At 43.5% G+C, this 13,052-nt stretch overlaps 1 protein-coding gene across 1 annotated transcript; it reads left to right on the top strand.

The window, feature by feature from the left end:
• The first annotated feature begins 323 nt into the window (after positions 1-323).
• LOC137791572 (G1/S-specific cyclin-D2-like) lies at positions 324-9,928 on the top strand. The gene is made up of 5 exons (XM_068586613.1): positions 324-642; positions 1,513-1,728; positions 4,478-4,637; positions 7,040-7,188; positions 9,717-9,928. The coding sequence occupies exons 1-5, from the start codon at positions 448-450 to the stop codon at positions 9,879-9,881; spliced, it is 885 nt and encodes a 294-aa protein (XP_068442714.1). The 5' UTR covers positions 324-447; the 3' UTR covers positions 9,882-9,928.
• Positions 9,929-13,052: the final 3,124 nt, after the last annotated feature.

Here is a 13,052-nt window from a genome sequence, read left to right as displayed (position 1 = left end):
CAGCAGTCTACATCAGTTGGGAAGCAAATTACACTTACGTCATCGTCCGCGTGTCTGCTTCTTTCAGAGTATTGTTACGACAGTGGAGCAAAGCCGGAAGCGAAGCAAGCAGTTCAAAGAAGAGCAGCGAGTAGAAAGGAAGAGGTTGTGCCGCAACGGCTTTTATTTTGAAAGCGCTCGCCGGATGTTGTCTTTATTCGTTGCGTCCGGTTTGACTCGGAGCAGGCAGCAGCAGAAGAAGAAGCAAAACTGAGAGGCAGCAGGACTGGAGCAAAACCCAGCAGTCTCAGCCTCATGCTTCACTCTGGGCACTTCTCCTCCTCCTCCACCTCGCTGTCGTCAACGTTGTGACAATATTTATTATTTTATTTTTTTAATTATTCAGCCACAAACAAACAACAAAAAAGCAACAAAAAAAAGTGGAGGGGGGGAGAAGGGGGCCGAGTCATGGAGCTGTATTGCCTGGAGTCGGACATAGTCGTGAGAGCCCAGCCTGACCCAAACATCCTCTATGATGACAGAGTTTTGCAAAGTTTATTAACAATTGAGGACAGGTTTTTACCTCAATGCTCTTACTTCCAGCGGGTCCAGAAGGATATTCAGCCTTATATGAGACGAATGGTTGCAGGTTGGATGCACGAGGTTTGTGGGCATTTTTATGCATTGATGTGCTAACCTAACTTGCTTTAGCTATTTTATTTTGTGTGTGCATGTCGACACGTTTGCTGCTCATACGTCTGTAGAAAGTTGTCAGGGGATGGTAACCGATGTGACAATTGAATGAGAGTGACTCACCAAAAGGCGTGGGAGAGTCGGAAATTCCACCACGAAGAAAATTCGGCTTCAAAGAAAGTAGCCTAGCTCGATATTTACATTGGTTAACAGCTCCAAAGGTGGTGCCTTTCGCTAATCTTCTAGCCCAGGCGTTAGAGGGGAAGCTAATCTTAATTTACATAGTCGAAAAACCGACTGTTCCCCTTTTTAATAATTATTATTAATTTTTTCAAGTGGCTCATGCTCTGTGGCTTTCTGGCTGGCAGCGTGCATGCAGAACCACTTTCATGTTTGAAGATGAACTCACGAAATGTTCGCAGAAAGTCTTCTTGTTTCTTCATTTTTACTGTCGGAAAATGTTTTGACGCTGTTTCTTAACATTGTGCACACGCTTTAAAGTACCTTGATGGTACATTTGTGTTTTTAAATGTTTTTTTCAAACACGACAAGCCCCAACAAGGAAGAGGAGTTCAATGGCGACGTTTTGCTGACCGACTTCCTATTGAACTAATTTGTTTCATGCCTTGCCCTGACTTTGAGAAAAGTTCTATGCAAATTAGTGATTTAACCTTTAACCTTTAAGACAAGACGAGCATGGAAAAATCACATTCTTCAGAAAAAAACACTCCCACCATCAACTGCTCATCTGCTTCAAAGCAAAAATAGTCCTCTATCTTTTATGTTTTTTAACATTATTTTACACCTAATTTTTCTGCTCCCTTTCTGTCTCCTTTTTAGGTGTGCGAAGAGGAGAAGAGTAATGAAGACGTCTTCCCTTTAGCCATTAATTATTTGGACAGATTTTTAGCGGTGATGCCCACGAGAAAAAGTTATTTGCAGCTTCTGGGAGCCGTGTGCGTATTCCTGGCCTCCAAGTTAAAGGACTGCAGGCCGCTGTCGGCAGAAAAACTTTGCATGTACACAGACAACTCCATCACACCTCGGGAACTGCTGGTAAGAACCGCGGCCGGCTTTGAAAGGCCCCCATTCATTCACGAGAACATGAACATGCAGTGTCATATTTTGGGATGATTTTTGTAATGCTAATGGCTGTATTGGTTTCACAGGAAGTATCCCATTTGCCTTATAAGTGGAGTGCACAATACAGCCACATCCTTTCTTTGGATCCACTGTGGACTGAGGAGACGAGTGATGCCATCTAGTGCTAGTTATGCAGTATAGAATTTAAATACCTTGCAGGACATGGACTCTGGATTGTTTTTACATCGGGGTTTACACTAGAAAATCAGCCTCCACACATCTGTATGTGTGTTAAACAAGAGGAGTGTACTCTTAATGGCGAATACGTTTAATTCTGTCTTACTTGAGGCTGATTTAATTAACTTTACAACCAGTGTGTCCGACACAAACCCGCTGAGCTGTTTATACAGTAAAGTATCCAGCACATTAGCTCTAAAACTATCGTCTTCATCATTAATAGTTTTATTGATTCATTTAATACAATAACCATCAAGTCGACGTCTTCAAACCGCTTGTTTCGTCCGACCAACAGTTCAAAAACCAAAGATATTAAGTTGACAAGGCAATCTGCACTCAAGGTCCACGTGCAATCTTGTTCTGGAGCTTTTCTACCGTAACACGCAGTCCTCATCAGCAGATTAAATTTGCTTACTTGCAATGAACCAACGTGCACGAGTCTGAGATGTTCAGTTTGCCGTCACAGAGTTAAGCAGAACAGAAGCAGATCTACACTAATTGTTTTTCCCCATTGACCACGACAGAACAATTGAGAAACCAATCAATAGTTAGAGAAAAGCAACGTCTCCTCCCATTAGAGAAGCTTGCACAAGTTAATTTGCTTCTTATTTAAACCAAACGGCTCCACGTGCAGTCGATGCATCCTCCTGTGCCGCCTGAGGCTGTTGAGGGAAATTACATTCGTCCCATTTGATGCTCCATATTGTGGTTGGGCTCCAGATTCCTGGACATCCTGACAGGATGCACACAGAAGGCCTTTAGAGTCCGTCAAAGATGCTGCAGCTCTTCCTTGTAATGAATGGTCTGCTACCGGGGGCTTCAGCTGGAGGAGATTTAAGGGGGTGGGTGGTGGTGGTGGTGGTTGGGGCAGCTGTCCAGGAAGTGAGCGCTCCGGCAGCAAACCTCCGCCTCGTTCATCTCGCAGTTTACAATCTCCACAAGGGCTGATATAGGTTAAATGCAAGCATGTGTGGGGCAGGTTACGAGCAGGAAACCGACCTAAATGTGAATGATGGCTGACATTTCAGATGATGATGCGTTCGGTGAAGAGGGGGGACTGTCCCTGTTGGGGTTTCAGTGTACGCTACGTTTGCTTTTTAGAGGAAACTTTTTCTTAGAGCTGAATTCATCAGCGTGAAAGTGTCCCATTAGTACAAGAAAGCAGTTTAGCTGCTTTTACTGCACAGTTTCACTTTTTATGGATGTAATCATACGTTTTTATCCACTTAAACTACTTAAATACCCTTCATTTAGTCTTTTAATCGAGTTGTCTTTCTCTTAATTGCTCACACGTGTATGTGTGTCAAATTGAAGGAATACAAGCATAAAACTGTAGTGTGTAATGTGTTACACTGTCATATACGTATGGGTAGCCGATAATCTAAAACCCTAATGAATGACTCAGAAGTCCTCTGCACGAGGCCGACATCATTGTCCTCTACTGTCGAGTGACAAAACATGACATCATGGGGGAACTAAACCTTTATAAAGGCGACTCTGTTGCTTCACTGCAGCAGGACTTTTCATTTAGAGATTTACTATGACAGATAGAATCTTAAAATGTTTTATTTGTTTTGTACAAATAGTTTGAAGATGTCTCTGTTAGTGTGTGAGCGAGATCTAAAGGGCGTGTTGGCAAATCTCTAGTCTTTACTTGTGGAGGTCTGGAGAAAATCCCATCAATAAATTGGCATAGCAAGACTTATGGAAACCCCTGGAGAGGCCGTGTGATTGGCTGGTGTCCCTGGGTTTTTGTTGCTTGGGTGGAAATATGTTCCTCATTTAGAGTTTCATTCATTCTGATATGATAGCTCATTCTGTCTGCGCTTTTTCTAACCAACTCGTCTTCAGGCCGGGTGTGGTTTAGTTAAAATATATCGCAAACTGCACGCGTGCAGTTGCACCTTTCCTATAAATACTTAAGTTGCATCCTTCTTCTCGCTGTTTTACGAAAATCAAACTACTAGAAGCCAAACGGAGGGACATGAAGACATCAGTAAATGCGGAATTGTGTCGACGACAGACAGGAAATGAAATCATGAAACACCTTTTTCTTTGCTTCTGCTGCTGCTGCAAAAAAGCCGAGTGTATGAAGAGTCTGTGCTGCCGGCTGTGCAGAGCGAACTCATTGTAGCCGTGTGAGGCTTGTGACAGGAAGGAAGGGGCTAGCTGTCTCATTGGCAGGGCAAAGCTTGTCACATGCCGGCTTTATGAACACAAAGGATGTGAGGAATGAGAAAGGCACGCAGATAATAAGATACAGCGAGGAGAGATAAAGTGAAGAAATGTTACTCTTCTTACAGAGCCATTTCCTCTGGGAAAAGGGACGGACTCTGATCTTTTTTCACGGTCAATGGAAGCATGGCAGAACGCCATTTAACCCCTCGGAGTGAGACGACTCTGCCGAGAGACTCAATCTGAACTCGCACTCTTTTCTTTTTAATTAACTTCTATCTTCTCTGTCTTTTTCTTTTTTTCTTTTTAGGACTGGGAGCTGGTCGTGCTGGGGAAGTTGAAGTGGAACATGGCCTCGGTCATCCCCAATGATTTTATAGAGCACATCATACGCAGGCTCCCCCTCCCCAAAGACAAGCTGCCGATGGTCCGCAAACACACGCAGACGTTCATCGCCCTCTGTGCCACAGGTAACGCGGCTGCACATCATGTCGTGACCCTTTTCTGATTGGTTTGCTCACTCTCACGCGCACTTTTTTTTGCTGCCTTGTGATTCCCACATCCAGCAGAATATTCCCACACACACACCAACATTCTCCCGTCGTGAGTCATCCGTGACCTCTTTCTTCTTCTTCTGTCGGCGGCGTACTCGACTGGCTGCCTTGTCCACGCTCTGGTCTCTGGCCTGCAGTGGGGCTTTTTCTTCTTCTTCTTCTTCTTCTTCTTCTCGTTCTTCTTCTTCTTCTTCTTCTTCTTCTTCTTCTTCTTCTTCTTCTTCTTCTTCACAGCTGCTAAAAGCTGCTGAAGGCGATTTTTGTATCATTCGAGTGCAGATGAACTCTCGCTGTATTGTTTGTTGACGGTGGAAGCTTCCAGGTTTAAAAAGTCGGGGCAGTGATCTTCCTCCTTCCGCCTCCCACCCCGGCCTCACGTCCAAAATAAACTGTGCCGGCTCTGGAGAGGAACTCAGATGTCCTCTTAGGCCTTTCCCCCGAGGTGAATTTTCACCGTTTTCCTCTGTCTATACGGGAAGTCCCTCAATGTTTCATATCCTGGACAAAAACACTGCTGTGGGATCACCTAATACACATTATACATGTTTAATGCACAATATATATGTATGTTAGGTGGCCTTTCCTTTGCTACCTCCTTTTCAGCTAATGCAATGAATGAAATAAAACAAAGGTCACATTTGTGTGGTCACTTTAAGTGTGGTCAGATCTATCCAATAAGCACCAGTTTACTAGAAACTAGTTATTGTAGCCGTAGGCCCTTTCAATGAGTTTTATGCCTCGTTTAGCACAGTTTTAGTGTCACACTTTTATTTTTTTTTATATATATTTGGGTGTGTTTCAGTGGTTGCCTCTGCTATTCATAAGCAGCTGGTTATATCCAAGCACAAAGCAGCCGCAGTGGAAAAAAAAAAAAGAAAAAGAAAGAGAGGCCTGCTGTGGTTATGCAGTAATGTAAATGTTTGGAGTTTTATATGGAGTTGAGATGTTATTCTTATGATGGAGGAGCTCCTCCTATGGACAGCTGGCCCCTAGGAGGAGAACACGGGTGCAGCGAACGCAGGCTGCTCTTCGGGGTTTTAATCAAAGCTATCGGGCCACCGCGGGCTCGGTCTATGTGCTGGGCTGGACTTGTGCAGCACTTAACGCTTGCGCGTGTGTGTGCCAAGTCGCTGCCTTTTTAAGATCGGTCGAGACCAGAGGAAGGCTGTGTGTGTCGTCATACCTAACTTTACTGACTCCATATACAAAGGTAATGGACTTTTACAAGCATATTTTTGATGGTGTGCAATAGGAAGCTTAGCAACAATTCAGTCAAAGTTTGGTTACGCCCCCGATGTTTTGTCTATCTTCTAGTGATGACAGTTGCTCTTTCAAACGCGATATTGTTGCATGAGGATGACGATGCACTTGGATGTTCACATAAAAAAGGAGCTAAAGAAAGGTGTGGAGGTTTCCAAAGCTTTTTGACGATCCAACAAATGGAAGTCGGAGTTTATTGAAAGCCGTCTGCAACTCATGTTGTCAGAATTTGTTTTTTTCCTCCGTTGAATTATCCATCAAACCATAAATGTGCTACACTTGTGCCAACCCCTATAAATAGATTAGGCCAATTGGTTAGGTTAGCTAGGAAAAAAGAGAGTTCAGTCACAACCTCTGTTTTATCTGTTTCTAACACTCCCGTGTGCTCGTCTGTGATTGGCCGAACATCAATCACTGTCGACAAAGTGAATCAGTTCATTCATGAAACATGCCGGCCATAGAAACGGGGTCAGCCCCGCCCCCTTCTCCGAGCTCAGGACTTCTCTCATTTCCTCAAAAAAAAAAAAAAGCTCCTCAGCAGCTTTGTGGAAAAAGTTTTTAAGAGCAACGTTCAGACTCCTAATGGTCAGAGAAGATGCTCACAGGTTTTCCCACGAAATACTTGCGTAGGTGTACTCGGCCTCCGCTTCCGCCTCCTCCATCCAGGCCTGTTGTCGCTTAAGCCTTTAGGCTCGGATACGCACCGGAGGGAGTCGTCCCCGAAACTCATCGCGCCGCAGCGAGTGGGAGGATTCCTGCCTCTGCTTTTCTAATCAGAGCTGAAGTTTCTACGGGGGAAGCCACACAGGTTCACGCACCGTGCGGCTGCGACGTCTGCTGAAACTCACACTGTGGGAACGTCAGGTTCAGCCGTGGAGCGTCCGTGCTGGGGGATGAGTCAGGTTGTTTTGCGCCTCGCTCGCGTCTCTCAAACTTCCTCCGGGTTGATTTCAAGTCTTGTGTCACGGCTGCAAATGAGATTTCCGTACGTCACCACGCAGCCCCGAAAGCCGCCACCGCTTAACTAACGGCGCGTTAACCCTCTTCCCTTTCGCCAGATGACCGCCTCGCCATGAACCCTCCTTCCATGATCGCCACGGGCAGCATGGGAGCCGCCGTCTGCGGCCTGCAGCTGGACCACACTGACCAGCGGCTGAGTCGAGACAACCTGACAGACCTGCTGGCCAAGATCACCAACACAGAGGTGGTGAGTGCCACACGGTGGAGGGATATTATACCTGCCAGAAGTAACAACTTAGTTTTTTGGTGCTGCACAATAATGCATCGTTTAATAATAATCATTGCAACAGCTCATGACGGCGGCATAAAAGGCAACGGAGATGACTTTAGTAGTGGCAGATTGAAGCTATTTACTTTTCATGGAGAGAGAGCGGGGGGGAGGGGGGGGGAGCAGAAAGGGAGAGCGAGCGTTTGGCTCTTGGCTGTGGAGCCAGACTGCTGCTATAAAGAGCAGCGGCAGAGGGAATGTCTTCTTAAAACTCAGAGCCTGCATTCTTGTGGTGGGACACATGCAATTTCTCTGCGCGGCTCCCACTTTAGCAGCGTGCCCCTCCTGGTGGAGGAACATGTTCGCAGGGAAGTCGAAAGCGAGAAACAGAAAGTTATCGGCGGCGTCCTGCAGAACGACGCTCGAGGAAACGTTTGCGTTACTTTATAAACTCTTCTTTAATGCATTGGTTGAGTTTTGGATGCAGTTGGAATGAAGGGATCGATGTGCAACGCAAAGCATTTGGCGTTTCTGCCGTTTGCGTGCGCTGCGTTATAAATACAATGGGAGGAAACAGAGCCTCCATTGACTTTAATGTAATATATTAGGTCATAAACTGTACTTGCCATCACAATGAGATTTTGTACAGTATCATTACGCAAGTCATAATAAGCCACACACTATAAATGCCAGCGTAAGGATATTATGTACAGTTGATAAGTATGCACTTATAAACATAATGACATTTAAACGGAGCGTGTCCTTCATACACGGCTGAGATTGAAATACAATGGATCCACTCTGGTGATTTGGAATTTAATTTAAATAACTCAAAGTATAAAATAAAATAGGCGAAGTCAAATAAAACTAAGAATTATGGCCTGTGAAGCAATCGCACCGTCGCTCGTTCTTCTAGCATAACACTTGCACCACATTTATCCCAGTGTGCGCTTTCATTGTCACAGTGAGTCATTGTTAGAGCAGGGGACCAGTTCAGAACCATAGCAATCCCAGTAAGACCACAGCCAATGGGCCACGGGAGCAACACGGTTCGCCTCTTAGCTTGTGGTTACGTTGCCACAGCGACGCGGGCCCTGCAAAAAACCCAGCCGTCACAACAGGCGCCCCCCGACTGCAGCCCATCGGGTTCCAATTATCCGTACATTTCAAAGGAATGTTGGCCTCTTTGCGAGCCTCGGTTGAGTCTTTTTAAGAGTCCTGCAGCCGGCTCAGCAAGCCAGACCTCCCACATCTTCCGCGCAGACCTGCAGACAGACGGGACGCACCGAGGATCCCCTTTCACTGGAGAAGTTGTCCAAAAACATCCGGTCTCACTGTCCTATATTCAGTTTTACACCGAAACCCAGAGGTTCAGAGTGCAGTAGGTCAAAGCCATTTCCTCTAGACCTCCACATGGGACTGACCGTGCTGTAAACTCAAAGAGGGGGGTGGAGGAAGGGAGTCCAGATCTGCTTATCTGTTCCCCAATAGGCCGAAGAGACACACACATGCACACACTCCTCTTGAATTCGTACCTCAGACATGCACAGGTCTCATGTCCGAGAGGATTCCTGTGCCCACCATGTAGCTCGCTGTGCCGTGTTGTTGGTGCTGGAGCCTGCTGGTACCCATTGTTCTGGTCTTGATCCAGACGGGACCACCTACCTCAACGCACATGATTCCCACCCGCTGGAATGCCGTGCATGTGACCAAAGCTGTTAAACAACTTGCACATCAAATGTCATAAAATAACAGCTTTTTTTGCACGCTATAGTCTGCGTGCGTGCGTACAGGTGTACAGATTAAATCCTCTGCACAAGCGAGCAGGTTTTATTCAGTCACACTACTTTTTATTTTTTGATAATGAAGAGGAAGTTGAGAGAAAGTTGAAAGTGCTGATGTGAGGCCTTCACACGATCTCCTGGCTCCTCGATGGTGGAGCTCCACATTGACATCAGGACAGCAGAAAGTCTACATCGACTATATATTAAAAAACAAAAGTAGCATTTAAAAGGCACTTACGTGTAGCAGTTTATAGTTTGGCTTTCTTGAAAAATTTGTAAATGCACTTGTATAAAAGCATCAGCTAAATGTAATGTAATCTCATTTGTCCGTAGATCATATAAATAGTTTTGAGGAGGGTTACTTACTTAATTGCACTGGATTATATCTTATCTCTTATATTTTTGCTGATTTATTTTGTGTATATCTTTCCAAGCTTTTCACAATTTGTCTTTTTTAAACCCTTCTGTTTATTTTTCTTGTTTTTTTTTTCATTCCTGGCAGCTTCATACTTCATAAAAATGTCAGATTTAAAGCTGTATTTACGATGACAAATACATGCAGAGTAAGAACACTTAAAAAAAAAAAAAATCTCCAAAATGAGCCTGGACTCTTAAAGGATTTGTTCGTTTCGTGTGCAAAAAGACGACCCGGTCCTAAAAGCATTGAAACGGTAGCGTATGTGTAACGTGTATGTGTAACGACGTCTCCCCGCTCTGTTGCAGGATTGTTTGAGGGCGTGCCAGGAGCAGATCGAGCGCGTGCTGGCCACCAGCCTGCAGCAGGGCCAGCAGTACCGGCAGGAGACCGGCGTCAGAGCCGGCAGCAAGGCGAGGGAGCAGCAAGACCAGTCCAGCACCCCCACAGATGTACGTGACGTCAACTTGTGAACTCGCACACATCACTAACGCCCGTTTACCCGATGAACTTTACTGGAGCTGGGGGGGTGGGAGTGGGAGGGGCACGAGCCGACAGTACAGACGTCAAGGCGCCACATCGGCGATGGTGTGACAATCTATGAACTTTTAGAAAATAAGAAATTCCTAGTTTTTTCTCCTTTCTGCCCCATTCATTCATACCTGGTTGGGTGTACCGTCGCCTTTTTGTACGGGCCACATGTAATCAAATAACTATTTAAAAAAACACAAAAAAAACCATCTTGAGAACTTGACAGTGCCTTAGGTTTCCCAGAATGAAACCTTGAATATATTTTCATACTTGAAAGAAGAAAAAAAACAGCATAATTCTATGAAATATACATATTTCTTTTGATAAAACATAATAAAAATATGATAAATGTATATTTAGCTAGCATTTAGTTATGTTACTCTTTTATCATCTTTAGTGAGCAGTTATCAATTCACCTGTGCAGGAAAACTCCTACAGTAGTAAAAAATGCTGCTTGAGGAGAATTTAAACCAAGCTGATATCCAGTCAGAGGATCGCTACTGTAGCTAGCTGCTACTGTAGCTAGCTGCTGTTGTAGCTAGCTGCTACTGTAACAAGCTGATACTATAGCTAGCTCCTACTGTAGCTAGCTCCTACTGTAGCTAGCTGATACTGTAGCTAGCTGCTACTATAGTGAGCTGCTACTGTAGCTAGCTGCTCCCTAGCGCTATCTATCATACTGTGCACCTGTAGCACTGCTTACTATTTATGCTGTAAAGTGCTGGCCAGGGGTGGGCTGGGCCTGCTCACAGAGGAAGGACATGAGGGGCTTTGAGTGGTTTGGAGCCGTGGCTTCTGTTAAAAGTTAACACCACGGAGGACAAGGTTGGTTATTACGGTCTTGATTTCACTGCCAAATCCAGTACAGTATGCTAATCGGACGACATGTACATGTATTGTAATTGCGAGGCTACATTATTATTGTTCTTGTTCTTGTTCTAGCTCCTACATGTTAGCGAGTGTTTGGGAGATGGTTTGCAAGGCGATTCAAGGCCTCAGCTATAGGTAGATGTCATGTTACTTAGAGGAAATGGATATTTGGCAAGTTTTTTACCAGGTTTGAGAGGAAATGGATGCAGGTTGAAGGTTTTTGGTGAGTTTTTTTTTTTTTTTATGGAAAAGAAATGCATGTGCAAAGTGAGGGGGATGCAAGAAGTGTAGATTGACGAATGACAGCGAATTGGCGAGGAAGTTAACTTAAGCTATGTAATGATGCTGCAGTTGCACGTTACTTGAGTGACACACATGAGGAAGAAGAAGAAGAGGAGGAGGAGGAGGAGGAAGAAAAGGAGGAATCCCTGGTGATGTCCGGAGGGGATCAGACTAGTTGTGCTGCAGTTCAGTTTCTCTTGTTATCAATTTCCATTCCTTGGAACAATATGGATGCACTTTTAAAAAAAACACACTCCTTCAGAATGGTAAGGGGATGGTGGCTGAAGCGAGTTCAGTGGGTTGTTCGGACCTTTTTTTTCTGTAAGTTATTTGATTATCTCTTTTTTTTTTTCTGGGCTGGATTCCCATGGGGTTACGCACATTGTCTTGAAAGCTACGCCCCAACGGGTGAGAAGACGTAGTATAATCGGTGTTATATTATAATAGAATATAAACTAATGCTGTGTTCATGCCGAACTTTTACCTTTTTACTGCGGCTGTCGGAAAAAAAACAACAAGCTGATTGTAATTCAAAGGCAATAAACGTGTAGAAAGCATGCCAAATTACCGACGTCATAATGCAGATTTGGTTTAAATTCATGCTTCGTATACGTATAAATAATGCCGACTAGTTTGAGGCGTGAACACAGCATCTGGAAAGCCAAGTCACTTGTAGACTTTTTTTTGATTCCGTGCGTTTATTTAACCTTACTTGAATTTTTTGTGAATCCATAACCAAAACCTTCCAACAGTTCTGTCAAAGAGTTACACACATACCGTGTCCATGTTTTTGCTTTTTTTTTTTTTTTTTTTTTAATGTAAACTGCTCTCTGAACTGAAGTTTTAAAATGAGTTTTCTCCTTTATAGACATGGGTAGGTGGGGGTTTACATTGTGTGAATGTTTTGACTGTACATATAACCAAATTCCCCATGAGCAGAAATGCTTAAAAAAAAAAAGAAAAATGTCCTCAATACATTTTAGAAAAGAAATTTCTAAATTGTATTCTTGCATGTTCTGTTGTGCAAAAAAAGCCAAATGTTTTTTTCCCACAAAAAAGAAAAGTGCTTCAAACAGAAAAAATGTTTATGCTTTTAAAAGTTTTGTGTATAATTTCCAAAGTGAGAAAAGTAGATCATACACATTCTTTTGCTGCTATGAAGCTTTTGTTTTCCAGTCTTACACAAAGATGCCTTATATTGATTCACTTGTGTGCTGCTATATTATGAAATGTTGTATATGTAACGAGTCTTCTTTGCTTTTCTGTTTTATGTGTACTAGAGGGAACGTAACATTTTGGTGCGGGACTGGAAGTACTTGTTTTTGCCGATCTTTTTGATTAGCGTGTTTTATTCTTTTTTTTTTCTTTTTTTTTGTTTCATGTGTATCTTTATATTCTACCATATTCTTGCTGCTTCTTCGTAATGTTTGTGTACCTCAGGTTAATTTGGACAGACAGAGCGAGAGCCCATCTCGCATTACCTCATCAAGCTTCACATCACTCACACATTGTTTTCACTCTGAATTTGTTGGACGGGTTTCACTTTTTTTTTCTTTTTTTTTTCTGTCTGGATGAGAGTAAGAACTTTAAATCAAATGTCTGCCACCAGATTTCACTGAGCAGTTATAAGTGCCTATACATTAAAATAGGCTATTTCATATATCTTAGTAAAAGAAAAAGAAGAAAAAACAGCCCTTACTGTATGTTATCCATGTATTGGAAAAACAAAAAAAAAATCTTTGGAATTTCATTGGCGTGTTTTGATCGGTTCATTGGAATTAAGTGGAATATTGTTTATTTTTGAGGTACCCTTTTAGTCAAAGTTTAAACCAAGAGGATGTTTATCATTGTTCAGTGTGGTTGGTCTCTAAACTCCTCTCCCACTATCCCCATGTGCAACCACACAGTGTACCTCAGCAATTTCTCCTCAATAAATTGACTAAAATCACGTGACTGGTCTG

This window comes from Clinocottus analis, unplaced genomic scaffold (genome assembly GCF_023055335.1).
Source record: "Clinocottus analis isolate CAN_PGR_092001 unplaced genomic scaffold, fCliAna1.0.p SCAF_20, whole genome shotgun sequence".
NCBI classification, from domain to species: Eukaryota; Metazoa; Chordata; class Actinopteri; order Perciformes; family Cottidae; genus Clinocottus; species Clinocottus analis.
This window is presented reverse-complemented; position numbering and strand designations above follow the sequence as displayed.